The sequence below is a fragment of the Bufo bufo genome, chromosome 8 (genome assembly GCF_905171765.1).
Source record: "Bufo bufo chromosome 8, aBufBuf1.1, whole genome shotgun sequence".
NCBI lineage: Eukaryota > Metazoa > Chordata > Amphibia > Anura > Bufonidae > Bufo > Bufo bufo.
In genome coordinates, this window is record NC_053396.1 from 21,636,289 (window position 1) to 21,655,638 (window position 19,350).

At 47.8% G+C, this 19,350-nt stretch overlaps 3 protein-coding genes across 10 annotated transcripts in view; 1 reads left to right on the forward strand and 2 right to left on the reverse strand.

Moving 5' to 3' along the window:
- Window positions 1-660: 660 nt before the first annotated feature.
- On the reverse strand, window positions 661-4,198 carry INVS (inversin). The gene has a single exon (XM_040442022.1). The coding sequence runs from the start codon at window positions 3,954-3,956 to the stop codon at window positions 954-956; it is 3,003 nt and encodes a 1,000-aa protein (XP_040297956.1). The 5' UTR covers window positions 3,957-4,198; the 3' UTR covers window positions 661-953.
- An 11-nt stretch (window positions 4,199-4,209) lies between these two features.
- On the forward strand, window positions 4,210-14,917 carry LOC121009141 (selenide, water dikinase 2-like). 2 transcript variants are annotated; one of them, XM_040442035.1, is made up of 8 exons: window positions 4,210-4,477; window positions 6,239-6,342; window positions 9,013-9,120; window positions 12,057-12,211; window positions 12,319-12,409; window positions 12,489-12,588; window positions 13,486-13,632; window positions 14,233-14,917. In XM_040442035.1, the coding sequence occupies exons 1-8, from the start codon at window positions 4,243-4,245 to the stop codon at window positions 14,454-14,456; spliced, it is 1,164 nt and encodes a 387-aa protein (XP_040297969.1). In that variant the 5' UTR covers window positions 4,210-4,242; the 3' UTR covers window positions 14,457-14,917. The 2 variants fall into 2 exon arrangements, with proteins under 2 accessions (XP_040297969.1, XP_040297968.1); XM_040442034.1 differs by having other exon boundaries at window positions 4,212-4,477; window positions 13,420-13,632.
- A 266-nt stretch (window positions 14,918-15,183) lies between these two features.
- Window positions 15,184-19,350, reverse strand: part of IKBKG (inhibitor of nuclear factor kappa B kinase regulatory subunit gamma) — a 33,072-nt gene continuing 28,905 nt past the window's right edge. For 5 of the 7 annotated variants that reach the window (XM_040442030.1, XM_040442027.1, XM_040442028.1 and 2 more), the window contains exon 15: window positions 15,184-15,701. In XM_040442030.1, coding sequence (XP_040297964.1) covers window positions 15,556-15,701 — 146 coding nt within the window. In that variant the 3' untranslated portion in view covers window positions 15,184-15,555. The remainder of the gene's footprint in view (window positions 15,702-19,350) is intronic. The other 2 variants (XM_040442033.1, XM_040442032.1) reach the window with 1 other exon arrangement.

Sequence of the window (19,350 nt, forward strand, 5' to 3'; positions counted from 1 at the left end):
GTCCGTGGAACACAGTCCGTGAGATACGGATGAGTGCAGGAGCGCACGGCGTCATTGGTTGCTATGACGCCATGCGCTTCGTGCTTCCGCTGCTGTACAGCAATACACTCATGTAGATCATACGAGTGTATTACTGTACAGCAGCGGCGGCACGAAGCAGACGGCGTCATAGCAACCAATGACGCCGTGCGCTGTTGCACTCAGGAGGATGCCAGTCTGGTACCTCATGGACCGTGTTCCACGGACGTCTGCATGAGGCTTTAGGCTGATGGGCAAGGTTTATGTCCGAGTGCCGAGTTTAGAATGGACAGCACTCGGACTAAACACTGACCCATTTAACTGAATGGCACAGTCACATGGGACATCGGCAGAGAAAACCACAATATTTTCTATATTTGTCCATTTTCCCCTCAAGACTTATTCAATTGAGTGGGTCCGTGGGAGAAATAGCACTCGGAATCTATCCATGTGCGGACCACTTTGTCTGTATTTCCGATTGTTCTTCTGCAAGGGGTCTAAGAGTGGTTGGCAAAACTCGCACTTCTAGAAAGAGTTGAACTGTCTGCTCATCACGCAGTGGACACCATTGTTCCTTAGTTTCCCATCGGGTTTGGAAGTGTGCATGATAAGTTTCTGACAGTGTTCCCCAAAAACTGCCAGATTCTCAACAACTGAGTTGTATTTAGACAACACTGATGTCTTGCATGGTCATCCTCCTACTTCCATGTTCACCTGCACCAATAAAACTCTATAAAATCTTCTTGGTCAACGAGTATCTACCAGATGGCAAGCACTGGTTGCACCCCCTGCATGGCACTTTCAGATTGGGGATAAGAAGTTCATGAAAAACTCAATATTCATTCAGCCCTGATCTCCATAAAGAGGAGTAGTTCAGTGTTCAAGTACAAGGAACATCTACAGTCTTTGCCTTCTAGTTTATTGGAGAACATGATTCATACTAGGTGGACATGGGAAGATTTTATAGTCTTGCTCTTTTTCTTGCTTCTGTGCTTTCGCCAGGCCCTCTGAATAACCATAGCAGCTTGTTTTTTGCGCTGGAAGAGCTGCTTCCTCGCCTTCTCCCTTTCCACCAGTTGCAGTCTTTCTTCTAATGGAATCAGCTCAATGTCTAGCTGCTGCCAGTCAGCAGTGCTTTGACCAAGCTTTGAATAGTCTCTAGGTATTGGAATAGTCAGTGACCTCATGAAGCTAATGTCACTTGATGGGGTGCGGGTTACTACTTTTCCTTCTAGTTCTCCATGTTTGATCCTCCTTGAGTGCGAACCAGAAGAACTACGATGTACTTTTCCTGAAGACTTTTTGTCCTCGCACCTGGACAGTTTTCCAGTGGCAGGTCTTTGTGTAGGTCTAGCAGATAGACTTCTTTCTTTATATTTTTGCTTCTCTGACATTTCTCTACTTTGGACAGAAGGTTCTGCATTTTCCACCGTGGCTATTCGGTTGGTAGATTCCCTCTTTCTTCTACTCGATCTTGATTCTGTGATGTTACAAGCTCCCAGCTTCTGGGTAACTATATCTAGGTCCTCTCTTTTACTTCTATGTGTTCTGGTGCTTTTTATTTGCTTTCTTACGGCCTCCTCTTTATAAATATCTTCAGGAGCTTCTTTTTCCTGCACAATAAGTCTGATTCCGCCACCTTTATTACTATGTTCTAACCTTAGAGAAGAACTAGAGCCTTCTCTGATCTCCTGGGTTGACTTCCTACAAACCTCTTTGTGGCCATGGCATACTTTTTCAGATGCAGTGACACTGCTGCCTTCTCTTTTAGGTCGGCTACATTTCCTACTGTCATCTTGTGCCCCAGTTGAGTCCTCGTCATGATACTGCTCCTCAGAACGTAGAGGTGGAGATGAAGGGCTTTGAGAATTACAAGCTCTTCTGGGACTAGTTCGGCTTGGTAGCACGCCAACCTCTCGAAGCCTTGGAGATGTGTTGCTATCTTGGGCAGCTTCGTAGACTTGATTATGGTGCTCGTTAACCTTTGTCTTACTGCTAATCTCTTTCAGTCTTGATTCTTTTGTTTCCTTATATTGTTCCTCGTTACCTCTGTCTTCCTTCTGGTCCCTCAAGACCTCTGAGGGTTTAACTGGTTTCTCTTCTTTCTGACCTTCTTTAGCCTGTTGACCAGCTCTTCCTTTCCTTCTATTTTCGCCTTCTCTCTTTTTGGCAGCAGCATCTTTTCTCAGCTGTTCATGTTTCATTAAGAGGTTCTTTTTATGTCGAAAAGTCCTCCGCATTATGTGTCCTCTGTAGACTGCTTGAATTTTGGAGGCAGCGATATATTGTATTGCAGCAATGGACAGGGCGCCATGCTCGAGCATGAACTGTATAACCTCCTGATGCCCACCGAGCAAAGCATAATCCAGAGGAGTGTACCTTTCTTCAGTGCTTTCCATCTGGTTAGGGAAGGCGTTATAGTGCAGGAGTAGCTTGATCGCATCTAAGTAGCCGTTATTGCAGGACCAGTGCAAAGCCGTGCGCCCGTTCTTATCCTGGATGTTGGGATCGGCCTTATTTTCCATTAACACCTCCATGCAGCCAATATAACCTCCGTAGGCTGCACAGTGCAATGGAGTCCTATCTTCGTAGTCCTGGGCATTGGGGTTAATATTATTTTCTATAAGTATCTGGCATACGTTGGCATTGCCTCCTAACGCTGCCCAGTGCAGCGGAGAACGTCCATCCTTGTCCACCAGGTGAACTTTGGCACCACCTTTAATTAAAGTAGCGATGACCTCTCGGTGTCCCATCTCACAAGCTCTGAAGAGCGGCGTGTGCTTCATGACATCTGCCGCATCGACTTGGGCACTGTGGTCTAAGAGAACGCGTACAGTACTTATCTGCCCGGACAAGGAGGCGGCGTGAAGGGCGGTTCCACCGTATTTATCCGTTCTGTTGATCTCAAGTTCTGGATCTAGCTCCAACATGACTTTTAGCGCCTCGTCACTTCCTTTCCCGGCGGCCCACATAAATGCGGTCCGACCCTCTAAATCGGCTTCATCTCTCACGGACAGGTGAGTGAGCAACACCCGTACTGTATCAGGGCAATTTCCCTGGGCAGCGTAATGCAGGGGCGTTGCACCTTGACTGTCGGAAGGGATGTTGGGAGAACGGTTTCTTTCCAGAAGGAGATTGGCAATAGGAGTGTGACCCAATAGCGCCGCCCAGTGGAGAGGGGTACGGAAGAGATTGTCATAAGGTGCCACGTTGCACCCCCGGTACGAGGTCAGAAGCCGAACCACTTCCTGATTACCATCGCCGACGGCAAGATGGAGAGGCGTGCGTCCTTCGTAGTCTTGCCAATTGAGTAAAGACTCCGTTGGGGCGGCCTCCAGCAAGCAACGCACTGTTAGGGCTGCTTCCGGGTCCTTATGTCCAGCTGCCCAGTGCAGTGGTATCTTCCCCTCTTGGTCGGGGATGCCGATATTCGATCCGTGCCTCACTAACAACCTGACGTGGCGCGGACGGTTGTAATAGGCGCTCCAGTGCAGCGCCGTTTGCTTCCTTTGATCCTGGGCATCAACCTGACCGGGCGGAGTGTGCTTCAGAAGAAGGGCCAGGCAGCGGGTGTCTTGGTGACGGGTGGAGAGGTGCAGTGCCGTGATGTCCCGTAAATCTCGGTGGGTGCAGTCAGCCCTACGAGACAGGAGAAGCTTCAGCAGGCGATGGTTGCCGGTCTGAGCCGCCAGGTGTACCGCAGTCCTCCCGCTCCTGTCGGAGCGGTTCACCTGGGCTCCATAACGGATAAGTGCTTCAGCACAGGCCCGGCGGTCACCCAGCACGCTGTACATCAGAGGAGTCCTCCCAAGTTGGTCCTCCTGGTCAATAAGATCCAGGTTGGAGACGATGAGGCGCAGCAGAGAGGCCTTGTCCCCTGTTACAGCAGCTGCATGGACAGGGGAGGCCAGGGAAGAGCCCTGGGGCGGGCTACTCATCCTTGCCCCAGCCGAATTCCCCAGCACAACGTCACAGGTAGCCAACTTCTACAACCTTACGGTCTCTATGGAAACAGCGACCGCTCTTTTCCCAGTCTCTACAGTGCGGCAGAGTTAGCCGGTATTCTCATCTCTATAGCAACGGCCGCTCTATCCAGAGTGACTGCAGTCGATGGTGGAAGATCCGCGCATGCGCTCGGAGCACGTTCTGACGCAGTTACGTCACGTTATATGTCTTGCGGACTCTGACCCCGGAAGTTTCATTTGCAGATTGCAGCCAGCTCTCATGGCGGCCGGGTCTCTGCCAGCGTCCATGGCGCCGTACTTTCCGGGGTACCGGCCGTTTGACCCGGAGTCTCTGGGGTTGGGGGCCGGATTCCGCCTCACTTCGTTCTCGGATCTGAAGGGATGAGGCTGTAAAGTCCCGCAGGAGACTCTGCTCAGACTCCTGACGGGACTGGAAAATGGGGAGCCCAGCGAAAGCTCCTGTGCGGTGCAGGAGGGAGGAAACCCGAGGCTGGGTGAGCATGCGGCGCTTTACGGCTACTCTGTGCGACATCTGCTTTGCGGCTCGGCGCATATGGTGCGACTGTGGGCAGCTGCCGCATGTGTCGTCCCCTAGTGCTAGCCCTGACCAAGCCTTTGTGCGAGACCGGGGGAAATCATGGAGGCGATCACACTGATCAGGGGGAAGGGCTCTCTAGAATGTGCTCACCCCTTTAACACTGCACAGAGATGGCTACCATAAGCTGACGATCATGTTACCGGATTATTGGTGATGTATGTCGTCTTGGATCACGATGATCCGTTGTACGCGCCGGTTAGACTTGCGGTCGCGTATTCACCGTATGTGACAACATGCGAGGTCCCCAAGTTGTTAGACCGCTGCTGATCAGACAGCCTAGGAATATGTCATCCTTGTCTGTTATCGGAGTACTCCTTTAATATTGTACATCGATGGCCTGTACTTAGGACCCCCATCAGTTGTATGGAGGCGCTGCTGTGTGCTGGGGCAGCTCTGTGTAGCCCAGGGATCAGCAACCTCGGGCGCACCACCTGTTCTCAGACTACAACTCCCAGAATCCTCCTTTCACTTCTTGGGGCTTTTCAAGAATTGCTGTGCAAGTGTGCATGCTGGGGGTTGTAGTTTCACAGAAGCTGGCGTGCCGAAGGTTGCTGATCCCAGGTGTCAAAGCTGAGAAATGTACTGCAAACAGACGGCTGTTGATCCCGACTCCCCCATACATAACCACGTTCAATTCAGCCAAACGTGTGTGTGTGTACCCCATGGGCAGAGGGTAGAAAACTGTCAGACATTTCTGGTGGTGGCTTATCTCCTGGGAGAGCGAGAGGATCAGGTGAAAATGCTTTCCCCCCCCCTCTGACAGAGGATGTAGGGGGAAGAGAAGGATTGGGCAGAGTCGGGGGCGCTCGCCATGTACATTAGACTATTGGCCCAACTTGCTGTTTTACCCCGGGGTTGGCTGACAAAGTGATTAAACTACATTTTCCTAGATACCAGGGTATTCACAGCCAACGCATTTCTATCAGAGAGATTGTAATCGGGGCATGATTAAGATCTATCTTCTGATCGAAAGGCGTTGGTGTGAGCATCCTGGTATCTGGGAAAGATGTATGTTAGGCTACTTTCACACTTGCGTTTTGGCTTTCCGTTTGTGAGATCCGTTCAGGGCTCTCACACAGCGGTCCAAAACGGCTCAGTTTGCATTCTGAATGAAAAAGGATCCGCTCAGTTTGCCTCCGTTCAGTCTCCATTCTGCTTTTGGAGGCTGCTTGCAGCGTTTTTCTGTCCGTCTGGCGAAACTGAGCCAAACGGATCCGTCCTGGCACACAGTGTAAGTCAATGGGGACAGATCTTTTTTCACTGACACAATTTGGCACAATAGAAAACGCATCCGTCCTCCATTGACTTTCAACGGTGTTTAAGACGGATCAGTTTTGGCTATGTTACAGATAATACAAACGGATCCGTCCTCCATTGACTTTCGACGGTGTTTAAGACGGATCCGTTTTGGCTATGTTACAGATAATACAAACAGATCCGTTCTGAACGGATGCAGACAGTTGTATTATCTGAACGGATCCGTCTGTGCAGATCCATGACCGATCTTCACCAAATGCGAGTGTGAAAGTAGCCTTAATTGAATAAAGTCTGAAGATTTTACACTCGTGCTGGACGCTTTTTCAATTGTCATGGGACAACCCCTTTAACAAGCAGATGTTCCGAACTGTAATCCTTTTTATATATGCTTTCCTTGTAGGAATTGGTATGGACTCGTGTGTAATCCCTCTAAGACACAGAGGACTGTCCCTTGTGCAGACCACCGACTTCTTCTATCCATCCGTGGAGGACCCCTACATGCAGGTGAGGAAGGAGTTAACAGGTAGATCTGCGGGTTCATCAGGTTCCTGTAGCCCCTTGAGCTCTGCTGAGTCACCATGACACAGTGGGTGGTAGCGAGCCGGGAAGGAATGTGCTGGGAATGCATTTTACGCCACACGGTCACGACACAAGTCTCGTGTTCCCCGCAGTGACATTTCTAAAGCTCACCTTTTTTAATAAATGCTAATTCTGGACAACCCCTTTAAAAAATGCATAGCTTACCGCAGCTTTCCCTAGCAGACTTTTTTTAAACCCCTTAAGGACCAGGCCTGTTTTTTTTTTTTGTTGTTGTTTTTTTTCTCCCGCCCCATGCTTTCCAACTTTTTTTTTTTTTTTTTTCCTGTTCACATAGACTTGAGGGCTTATTTTTTTTTGCGGAATGATTATTTTTTTTTATGGCACCATTCAATCTACCCATCTTATATTGGCAAATGGAACAAAAAATTCTTTGTGGTGTGAAATTAAAAACAAAACAGAATTCCGCCACGGTATGCAGGGTTTAAAACGCAGTGTAATACAGTGCCAGCCAAGTGTATGCGGTTTACCCTAATCTCATGTACATTTTAGAGATAATTATATTTTTTTTGAGTGGAAATTGATCTGCTGTGCGGATTCCAAATGAGGCTACTTTCACACTAGCGTTCGGGTGTCCGCTCGTGCGCTCCGTTTGAAGGGGCTCACGAGCAGCCCCGAACGCATCCGTCTGGCCCCAATGCATTCTCAGTGGTGGCGGATCCACTGAGAATGCATCCGCCTGCCAGCGTTCAGCCTCCGCTCCGCTCAGCAGGCGGACACCTGAACGCTGCTTGCAGCGTTAGGATGTCCGCCTGGCCGTGCGGAGGCGAGCGGATCCGTCCAGACTTATAATGGAAGTCAATGGGGACGGATCCGCTTGAAGATGACACCATATGGCTCAATCTTCAAGCGGATCCGTCCCCCATTGACTTTCAATGTAAAGTCTGAACGGATCCGCTCAGGCTACTTTCACACTTAGAAAATTTTCTAAGTAATAATGCAGACGGATCCGTTCTGAACGGATGCAAACGTCTGCATTATCGGAGCGGATCCGTCTGATGAAACATCAGACGGACCCGCTCCGAACGCTAGTGTGAAAGTAGCCTTAAATGTCATGTCAGTTATGTTTGAGACTTTAGCTGCAGATTTTGCCCCTTCAATGGAAGGGTGAGATCTACAGCAAGACCGCATCTGATCTGCACCAAAAAAATGCTGTTAAACATTGTGGCTATGTGTAGATATGCTGCTGAAACGCACATAAATCCACGTGGAAACTCGTGTGGATCTTAGGCTACTTTCACACTAGCGTTCGGAGCGGATCCATCAGACAGATCCGCTCCTATAATGCAGACGTTTGCATCCGTTCAGAACGGATCCGTCTGCATTATAACCTAGAAAATTTTCTAAGTCTGAAAGTAGCCTGAGTGGATCCGTCCAGACTTTACATTGAAAGTCAATGGGGAACGGATCCGCTTGAAGATTGAGCCATATGGTGTCGTCTTCAAGCGGATCCGTCCCCATTGACTTCCATTGTAAGTCTGGACGGATCCGCTCGCCTCCGCACGGCCAGGCGGACACCCGAACGCTGCAAGCAGAGTTCAGGTGTCCGCTCACTGAGCGGAGCGGAGGCTGAACGCTGGCAGACTGATGCATTCTCAACGGATCCGCCTCCATTGAGAATGCATCAGGGCTGGACGGCTGCGTTCAGGACCGCTCGTGAGCCCCTTCAAACGGAGCTCACGAGCGGACACCTGAACGCAGGTGTGGAAGTAGCCTTATGTGCATTCATCTGCACATGCAGGTGGCCTTAGGGGACTTTAACATGTGATCCTGCAATAATATAAATGCATTTCTGAGCGGCTGTCCACACCAAAATTTCATGGAAAAACGTTGTGAAAAGCCCCTTCAAGTTCAGTAGATGCAGCATTTAAAGGGGTTGTCTGGGTTCAGAGCTGAACCCGGACATAACTCCATTTTCACCCAGGCAGCGCCCCTGACTTGAGCATTGGAGCAGTTCATGGTCCAATGCTGTCCTTTGCCTGGTGCTAAATCGCGCAGGGCAAAGGCGTTTTTTGGAGATTGGGTGACGTACCAGGGCTGCCAGGAACGCCGGTGATGTCACGGCACTGATGGGCGGGATTTAGCGCTGCCCTAGCCAGTAAAACGGCTAGGGCAGCGCTAAAGCCCGCCCATCAGAGCCGGTGATGTCACCGAACACACTTCCGCCCGGCAGTGTGTTATGATAAACAAGAGACCTTGCCCTGCGCTACATGAGATGCTCCGATGCTAGCCTCAGGGGGGCTGCCTGGGTGAAAATAAAGGTATGTCCGGGTTCAGCTCTGAACCCGGACAACCCCTTTAAATGGGACTGAGCTGTAATAGCAGCGCAGCCAGCAGGGGAACGGAAATTTTCTGCCAGGTTCCTGCACACATTACAATACCCCATAATCCCCTGAGGGTTACTCCTTGCTGTAAAACTGACTCTTACCTGGAATGTCTGTTCTCCCCCAAATTTACTGTCTTCTGTGACACCTGACATTGCAATGGGATGAGCTCGGAGGGGAGGCCCAGGCGCCTCTCTTCTTGGTTTAGTATCTCGTATGTATTAAAGTTTTTTTTTTTTTTTGTTTGTTTCAGGGTCGTATTGCCTGTGCGAACGTGCTGAGCGACCTCTACGCCATGGGTATCACTGAGTGTGACAACATGCTGATGTTACTCAGTGTCAGTCAGAAGATGACGGAGGAGGTGAGCCCCAGAAATAGGAAAGTGTTGCCAAAGGTCAAGAAACTGTTTTCCTTAAGAATCGGTCCCTCAACATACAATATGAATTGGTTCTGGGGCGACCATAGCAGGTTGACACCATAACTCTAGGGTTAACTGGATCCAAAGCCTCGAAATGTCATCCCGAGTATAAGACAAAAAAAGCAGGAAAATGAACCCCCGAAAATAATACAGCTAAAGCAAGTTCTTCTAGCAGTCGGGAGAAGAGCTGGTTAGGGTAGGTCCATATCTGGACTCCAGGTAATCTGGGTGTCTGTTCTGGCAGTTAGAGACTACCGGCGCTACCGTATTCTGCACCGCCAGATCCCTGTTAACTGTAATGAGAGCCGGTGGCTTTCAGCCAGAAAAATATCACTGCTTACAGCGATAGTTCTCTGGCCAAAGTCAGCATTAAAGGGGTATTCCGCTAGGTATAAGTTATATAACTATCAGGTTGGTGGGGTGATCCCATGGTGGTGCCTGGAGGAATCTGGCTATGCCTGGTAGTCTTTAACGCTACCCGATTACCTTTAGCACAGATATGAATGTAGCATTAGTCTCATCCTTGTAGAAAGTAAAGATCTTCAGAGTCTGTTCTTGGCACATGGTAATGTTAGGCAGGCATTATGGCTTACACTGTAGTGGAGGGACTGGCTGGCACAGTTGGGGGGGAGGGCATTGTTGCTGATCCTAACCGAGGGCACAATGGCATTGGCCATAGACGGCTCATTATGCCTCGCACTGGAATGTACTGCAGACAATCGGCATTCCGACTGGGTGAAAGGGACCACCTGCTGCCAGCGCTGTTTTCTGTCAGCCACTCGCGCCCGTGCTGTCTGTAAGACACTCGTCAATTAGCTGGATGTTCCAGCCAGTCGGCATACACCATCGTAGCCAGGACAGTTGCATCTGGAGACTGCATTCAACTTGCGATGCCCTGTGAGAGACCATTGCAGGTTGAAGCGATCGCATCCTATGAACTCGCCCTAACAAAAACCATCATGAGATCCACCATCGTGGCATGGGTTAGACCATACTAAGGCGACTTTCACATCTGCGGTTTCCTTTCCGGTTTTGATATCCGGCAGAGGGTCTCAATACCGGAGGCAAAACTGCAACAGAGTGCACCAGAATGCGTTCTGTTCCGGTTTCTTGCGTTCCCACGCCGGAAACAAAACCGCCGCAAGCAGCGTTTTTGTGTGTAGCGGGGGAAACTAAAGAAGCTGGATTGGCATAAAAAAAAAAACATGCAAGTCAATGGTGTCGGACACAAAACCCCCCCGGATCTGGCACCCATTGACTTACAATGGTATTTGATGCTGTATCCGGCATGTTCATTTATAAATATAATACAACCGGGTCTGTTCTGAACGGATGCAGCCGGTTGTATTTAAACTGATGTGTTTTCCTGCGGTTTTGAGATCCTCTGCTGTAAAATGCAGACGTGAAAGCGGCCTAAGCTGATCACACACAGCCAGATGTCTCCCTAGTCCCAGTGTGCCCCAGAGATGGCCATTGCCTCCATCCTGGGCCTGCGCCAGGGCAGTGCCTGACTTTCCCACCTGACGTTATATGGCGGTACAACATCTGCCTAGGCCAGGGGTAGGCAACCTCCGGCTCCCAGCTGTTGTGAAACTACAATTCCCAGCATGCTCCATTCATTTCTATGAGAGTTCTTAGAAGAGCAGAGCAAGTATGCATACTGGGAGTTGTAGTTTCACAACAGCTGGGAGCCGGAGGTTGCCTAGGCTGACACGGGCACCTCTGAGACTCATGGGCTACCGGATTGTAACGGGCTGAGCTGCAATACCAAGTGGACCGGTGTAGCACATCATCATTATTTTTTTCTTATCCAAACCCCTTAAGGCTTAAAGTTAACCCGGTATCCAGTTTATGCTGCTCAAAGCTGCGGCGGTGTCACTTACCTGCTATTGTAAAGTGTTTTTTCATGAATTTGCTGGGGATAAGTAGAAGGCTGTCAGCCTGGCTTATTCATGAGCCTCCTGCTCAAAGGGGTACATCGGCTGCTTACTCTTCCGAGGGGAAAATCCTGGTGGACCGGCCAGGTTAAGACATCATGGGGCAGAGTAGGATGCTGTCTGTAATGATAGATAGATATAGATATATAGATAGAGAGATATATCTATATCTCACACACTACGTAATGATTGGCCACCGCATATCTACTATAGGGCGGTATATAATCTATACCTCTGGTGGTCCATAGCGCACTATAAGGCTCTATATGTAGTTATTCCACTCTATGTAGATGTAATGATTGGGCACCACATATCTACCATAGGGCTGTATATAAAATGATGAGCGGGGTGGGGGCGCTCTGTCCTATTGTATATTTACATTTGCCCCAAAAATTTGGTTATGGCGGTATTGCCTACTCCAGCTACTTGTTTAGGCCCTGCGTGCTGCCAGTTTAGACCCACCTACAATACGAGGCCGATTTCAACCCCTCCCTCACTGCTGAGCTCATGAACGAGTCTACCCTTCTCTAGCACCCACTGCCTGCATTATACAGTAAGTTCTCACAAACCACTTTACAGTAGCAGGTAAGTGACCAGGTAAGGCCAATGAAATCAGCTTGTCTTTCACTACTTTGTTGCTGAGGGCAACATAGTCCCCTTTAGGGCCTGTTCACACGGCAGAGTTTTGGCTGCGTGGTGTCGGTCTCCCATGGTTTTCAATGGGAGGCAGTGCTTTAAAGCCGAAGGCATAGTCCTTGGGACGATTGAAGTTGGGGTGCCTATCCGCTCACGGCTCAGTTTTATTCAATGGAGTTAAGCCACTAGTGCATCCGTGGCATCTTCTCAACTGGGAACAACCGTGGTAGAAACCACAGCAGATTTTGAGTTTCATGTGCATTTAGTTTCTGTAATGTTTCTTGGTCACCTTGTCGTTTCTTCCAGGAACGGGAGAAGGTTACACCACTGATGATCCAAGGCTTTAAAGATGCAGCTGAGGAGGGAGGCACCTCTGTCACCGGCGGCCAGACCGTGGTCAATCCATGGATCATCATCGGAGGAGTAGCGACAGTCGTTTGTCAGTCAAACGAATTTATCATGTGAGTTACTTTCTGGGTCAGACCCGTTGTTCTACTGAGATACCAGCAGCATCAACCAGTTCTTGGCTGAAAGCTTAGCAGGTAAAGCCATGTTATATCTCCACTAGGCCACAGAACGCTGTACCAGGTGACGTCCTCGTCCTGACGAAGCCTCTAGGGACGCAGGTGGCTGTGAACGCTCATCAGTGGTTGGACAATGTAAGTGATGGTCCTGATGAGAATATTCTAGAACATTCTCATGAATTTACACCAATAAACTGTAATAATCTCTCATCAGGCTGATCGCTGGAACAAGATCCGTCTGGTGGTGACCAGAGAAGAAGTCGAGCTGGCGTATCAGGAAGCCATGTTTAATATGGCTACTCTGAATCGCACAGGTAATCAAGGAACGAGGCATGGCCGCTGATGCTGGGAGACGCCTCTCAAATTCTTTTTGTAACGCACTAAACGGATATTTTCCAGTTGCACATAAAGAAAATGTAATCTGTAGCTGGTTGGTCGGGGGGGGTTTTAGACCCGCACCAATCGGATATTAATATCCTATCCTGAGGATAGATCATCAATATTTAACTCCTGGCAAATCCCTTTTAAAGGGGTTATCCAACTCTTATAATGAGCCCTGCCCAATGCCTGGCCCCTCATAGGTTATGCTTGCCCTGCTCACAGGCACCCGCGTTGCTCCTGATCCCTGCACGGCCGCCACTGAATCTCCCCGTCGCACTGATCAAAACATCTGGCTACAGGGGGAGCAACCAATAGCAGGCCGTGACGGGGGCGAGCTTCCCTAGTGTCACCCACGATGGTAGGGCGTTTCGGCCCTGTCACGGCCTGCTATTGGCTGCTCTCCCGGTTGCTGTGCGGGGGGATGAGGAGCGATGTGGGTGCCAGGGGAGTGGGGTAAATATAAACTATGAGGGGCCCAGGCATTAGGGGGGTCATCATGGGGGTTGGATAACCCTTTTTAAGTTTCTTATACTGTGTTTTAATTTTAAAGATCTCTGCTTTCTGTCAGGGAATGTGAACATAATTTGCAGAATGGCCACACGGATGCATCCAGCCCATGGATGGCATCATGTGCTGTCCATGTTTTTTTTTGCGGAACAATAGAAATTAATGGATCTGCGTGCGAACTTCCAGAAAATGCAAAACGGACGCAGACCCGAAGCACGGTTGTGTGCATGAGGCCTTACCTTGTCACTTTCTTTCAGCTGCAGCGTTGATGCACACATTTAATGCTCACGCTGCTACCGATATAACCGGTTTTGGAATCTTAGGCCATGCCCAAAACCTGGCCCAGCAGCAGCACTGTGAAGTTACCTTTGTCATCCACAATTTGCCCATCATTGCCAAGATGGCAGCCATCACAAAAGCCTGCGGAAGCCGTTTCAGTTTACTTCAAGGAACATCTGCAGAGACTTCTGGTGAGTGTTTTAAGTATTCACCCGACCAGCCAGTGTGTTGAGAGAGTACTTGACTCTTCCCCCTAACAGATGATGTCGACAAAGAGAAGGCTCGGGCATGTTTAAAGGGGGTTTCTGGGAGAAAATATCGATGACCTACCTCAGAATAGGTCATCGATATCAGATTGTTGGCAGGAGGGGGGGCGGTTTGACTCCTGACACCCTCGCCGATCAGCTGTTTTCCGGGTCAGTGATGTTGCATGACCTAGGTGCAGCTCAGTCCCAATGTGACAATGGGCCTGGGCTTCAGTACAAAGCTCAAACACTATACGGCAATGTGCTTGGTAATCGGTGAGGACGGACGAGCACTGCGACCCTTTCAATCAGCCGATCGCCCAGGAGTCGGACCCTCGCCAATCTGATATTGATTACCTATCCTGAGGACAGGTCATCAATATTGTACTCTAGGAAAATCCCTTTAATTTCAACGACCGAAAAGGAGGCTTTATCCTCTCTCCGAGCATTCATGGAGAAGGGGTTTTGGAGTGAGAGCTGAAAACTAATGGGGCGGGGGAGGCTGGTTGTGCTGTAGTTTTCTAATCTAAATGTTTGCTTATAAAGGTGGGCTACTTATCTGCCTTCCGAGGGAGCAAGCCGCCCGCTTCTGTGCCGAGATAAAATCGCCAAAGTATGGAGAGGGACATCAAGCCTGGATCATTGGTATCGTAGAAAAAGGAAACCGGACAGCCCGCATTATCGAAAAGCCACGGATTATAGAAGTGACCCCGCGTGGCGCCGGGACCAGCGACAGTAGCACTACATCAACTCTAGATGGACCTTGCTAATCTGGAAAGTCCAACGGTGCCTCAGGTCTCTTGCTTGAACATAGTTGTTTTTTTTGACTTTACAAAAAGGGGTAAATGGATAAAGCTACTTGAATGTATAATTATCTGCATCAGATGATAATATACAAATGATGGAGTGATTTATTATAATTTTTTTTTAATTTTGCTGTCACCATGGATATGAGAACATTCGTAAGGCCCTTCCATAGTAAATCTCCTCCACTCTAAGGTCCAGGCCTGAGCAGCTGGGTCTTGGAGTTATGGAGGAGAAGGGGCTCTGGTTGCCGTCCATACCCTCCTTCTGTTAATGACGTCTCTTCCTATAAAACCCAGTATGGGGCCGGAGGCGACAGAGGAATTCAGACGAGGGTGGGGCAGTTGACGCATCCCCAGGATAGGGCCTTTTTAGATTATTATATTTTTTTTTTCCAATAAAAAAAATTCTCTTCATGAACCAATAATGAAGGCGTTTGGCTATGTTAGTGTTCAGTGCAGATTTTATTTACAGAGGCACAGAACAAATTCATGTTGTAAAATTTACAATAGATTATTTTTTTTTTTTCCTTCTGGGCCTATCTTAGGCCTCCTGCACACGACCGTATGGCTTTTTCAGTATTGTGCGATCCGTTTTCTGTTTCAGTAGTGTTTCCGCTTCTGTTCCTTGCAGATCGGAAACGGAAGCATACAATAATGTTTAAACAGGGCTGGGCATAAAATTTTCAATAGATGGTTCCGCAAAAACTGAACGGATACAGTCTGTTTTATTTTTGCGGACCCATTGACTTGAATGGAGCCACGGATCGTTATTTGTGGACATGTTCTATGTTTGAACAGAAATGCAGAAACTGAAGGCATATGGAGTACTTTTTTTTTTTTTTTTGCGGATCCATTAAAATGAATGGTTCCGTATAGGGAACGTAAATCATGTGCAGGAGGCCTTATAAGCAGTGGAGACTTTCCCTTTTTTTCATCAACTGCAGAGGTTCAACCCCCATCCCCAAAAATTTTAATCATCCTTCAGCTTCAGAGTAAAATTTAATCCTGGTACAGTCAGGTAAGTGTGCATTCAGTCCATGGAGCAGTCTGTCGTGTTGGAGAACTACTGTATGCAATCCATCACGTGTATCTGCAGAGTATCCATGTCCGGTGCTTTGTACTGACACTTGGGGCAACAGTATTCTTGCCGCTCTACCAGAGGGTGGATGGAAGGAGGTGGTGGCGTAGCGTAGGGCGGCTGGTACAGCCCTGTAAAGAAAGGAAAATGGAGATGTTAGTGTCAGTTATGTCTATTCCACTCGAAAGGGAGGAGTGTCTGACCACTTGAACGGTGCGGCAGTTAAGCATGCGTGCTGCCAATGCCTTCAACCTCTAGGGGGTAGGTTAAAGGGCATCTGTCAGCAGTTTTGTTCCTAATAAACTGGCTGACCTGTCTAGGGCTGCAGCTAATGATTATTCAAATAATCGATTAGTTGTTGATAATTTAATCGAGAAAAAACACCAATAACAAAAGGGGTTTATATGATTTTACTTGAAAAATTGTGGGTGGCACTGTTGTGGGGAGGGGGACCTGTGGGTGGCACTACCCGCATAGCAACAAATCGGCCGATTATTCGATGACAATGAATCCAGATATTGAATATTATCGATAATGTCGATTTAATCGTTGCAGCCCTAGACCTGTTACGTGTGCGCTTGGCAGCTGAAGACATCTGTGTTGGTCCCATGTTTATACGTGTCCGCATTGCTGAGAAAAATTGTTTTTAATATATGAAAATGAGCCTCTAGGAGCAACGGGGGCGTTTCCGTTACACCTAGAGGCTCTGCTCTCTCTGCAACTTCTCTGATTTTGACAGGGCCAGGCAGTGTAAACCTCAAACTTGGCCCCCGACTGAACATGGGACCAACACATGTCTTCAGCTGCCAAGTGCACATGTAACAGGTCAGCTTGAAGTCAAGGGGGCAGCGGCCTCCTTGCTTCAAGCTAAGCCTGCCCCTTACCTGTCTTCCCTTCCGCTTTTCTCTCTGCGCATGCACGATGGAAAAGCCTGGCGCATGTGCTGAGAGAGGATAGTGGAGTGCGGGAGCTGGAGAGGGGATGGCGCAGTGACAAGGCGTGCACAGTGCAGGCGCAAGACTTGCACGATCCCAGCCTCACAGCAGGATGTCAATCACAGTGAAGGGAGGACGGGTAAGGGGCGGGCTTAGCTTGACTTGAAGCAAGGAGGCCGCTGCCCCCTAGACTTTAAGCTGACTCGGAGGATAGCGAAAACAGATTAAAACAGCGTTTTTATAAAGTATACAACAACCAGTGGAGGAATGAAAAACATGATTAGGAACACACTGGGGGCTCCTGTAAGGTAATGATGTCAGTTTAAAATGTGTTTTGGAGGTGACCGGTTTCCTTTAACCCCTTAAGGACTCAGCCCTATTTCACCTTAAGGACTTGGCCATTTTTTGCAAATCTGACCAGTGTCACTTTAAGTGCTCATAACTTTAAAACGCATTGACTTATCCAGGCCGTTCTGAGATTGTTTTTTCGTCACATATTGTACTTCATGACACTGCTAAAATTGGGTCAAAAAAGTTAATTTTTTTGCATAAAAAAAATACCATATTTACCGCAAATTTCAAAGTTTCAGTTTCTCTACTTCTGTAATACATAGTAATACCCCCAAAAATTGTGATGACTTATCATTCCCAAAATGCTACAAACATGAAGTAGACATACGGGGAATGTAATTTTATTTTTTGGGGATGTTACAAGGCTTAGAAGTTTAGAAGCAAATCTTGAAATTTTTCAGAAATTTACAAAAACCCAATTTTTAGGGACCACTACAGGTCTGAAGTCACTTTGCGAGGCTTACATAATAGAAACCGCCCAAAAATGACCCCATTCTATAAACTACACCCCTCAAGGTATTTAAAACTGATTTTACAAACTTCGTTAACCCTTTAGGTGTTGCACAAGAGTTATTGGCAAATGGGGATGAAATTTGAGAATTTCATTTTTTTGCCTAATTTTCCATTTTAACCCATTTTTTTCCACTAACAAAGCAAGGGTTAACAGCCAAACAAGACTGTATCTTTATTGCCCTGACTCTGCCGTTTACAGAAACACCGAATATGTGGCCGTAAACTACTGTACGGGCACACAGTAGGGCGTAGAGGGAAAGGTGCGCCGTATGGTTTTTGGAAGCCAGATTTTGCTGGACTGGTTTTTTGACACCATGTCCCATTTGAAGCCCCCTTGATGCACCCCTAGAGTAGAAACTCCAAAAAAGTGACCCCATTTTAGAAACTACAGGATAGGGTGGCAATTTTGTTGGTACTAGTTTAGGGTACATATGATTTTTGGTTGCTCTATATTACACTTTTTTGTGCGGCAAGGTAACAAGAAATAGATTTTTTGGCACTTTTTTTTTTTTGTTATTTACAACATTCATCTGACAGGTTAGATCATGTGGTAATTTTATAGAGCAGGTTGTCACGGACGCGGCGATACCTAATATGTACACAATTTTTTTTAATTTATGTAAGTTTTACACTGATTTCATTTTTAAAACAAAAAAAATGTTTTAGTGTCTCCATAGTGTAAGAGCCATAGTTTTTTCAGTTTTTGGGCGATTATCTTAAGTAGGGTCTCATTTTTTGCGGGATGAGATGACTGGCACTATTTCGGGGTGTATGACTTTTTGATCGCTTGCTATTACACTTTTTGTGATGTAAGATGACAAAAAATTGCTTTTTTTACACCATTTTTATTTTTTTACGGTGGTCACCTGAGGGGTTAGGTCATGTGATATTTTTATAGAGCTGGTCGATACGGACGCGGCGATACATAAATTTAAAAAAAAACTATACATATTAGGTAAGTTACACAACGATTTCATTTTTGAAACAAAAAAAAATCATGTTCTAGTGTTTCCATTGTCTAAGAGCCATAGTTTTTTCAGTTTTTGGGCGATTATCTTGGGTAGGGTATGATTTTTGCGGGATGAGATGACTGTTTGGTACTATTTTGGCGTACATACGACTTTTGATCACTTTTATTACCTTTTTTGGGAAGTAAGGTGGGCAAAATTTCAATTTCATCATAGTTTATTTTTATGGCGTTCACCGTTCGGGTAAAGTAACATGACCGTTTTATAGATCAGGTCATTACGGACGTGTCGATACCAAACATGTGTAGGGAATTTTATTTTTAATCTGTGATAAATGTGTTTGATTTTTACTTTATTTTCACTTTTTCTTGACCCAGACCCACTTGGTTCTTGAAGATCCAGTGGGTCTGATGTCTGTATAATACAGTACAATATATATTGTACTGCACTGTATTTTACACTTGTCTGAACAGATCTATGCCTTTTAGCACAGATCTGTTCAGCACCATGGACAGCAGGACGCCTGAGAGGCGTCCTGTTGCCATGGGAACCTTCCCCGTCTGCTCAGTACTGGTCAGAACTGCGCAGAAGGGTAAGGAGGGGGGCTGTCTGGGGGCTCTCCATCGGGGGGCTGCAAAGGCACAGCAGCCCCCCCAATGGGAGAGGGAGCTCCCTCTTACTGTTAACTTTTTCCATACAGCGGTCCGTATGGACCGCTGTATGGAAAGGGTTAAACGGCTGACATCGCATCAGCCGTTTATACCAGGGTGCCAGCAATGTGCTGGCACCCTGGTATACCCACTAGAAGCCAACGATTATTCAAGGGGAGGTGGGCGGGGGATCGCGATCCCACCTGCCGGCCAAAAATCATGCGGGGGTGCAGGGGGGGGGTGTAAAATCCATATTTTAGGGACATTAAAGTTTCTGCAGAAAGCGCAGGTCTGAATTGACCTGCGGTTTTCTGCGATCGCCGATACGGGGGGGGGGGGGGTCAAATGACCCCCCCCCCCTGC

What these genes read in the sequence shown, in the direction of transcription:
- INVS (XM_040442022.1), bottom strand. Translation starts at nt 3,956, where the DNA reads ATGAGTAGCCCGCCCCAGGGCTCTTCCCTGGCCTCCCCTGTCCATGCA.
- LOC121009141 (XM_040442034.1), top strand. Translation starts at nt 6,247, where the DNA reads ATGGACTCGTGTGTAATCCCTCTAAGACACAGAGGACTGTCCCTTGTG. An exon ending in GTCAGAAGATGACGGAGGAG is followed by an intron (nt 9,121 to 12,056) that starts GTGAGCCCCAGA and finishes CGTTTCTTCCAG; the next exon opens with GAACGGGAGAAGGTTACACC. An exon ending in GGCTACTCTGAATCGCACAG is followed by an intron (nt 12,589 to 13,419) that starts GTAATCAAGGAA and finishes ACTTTCTTTCAG; the next exon opens with CTGCAGCGTTGATGCACACA.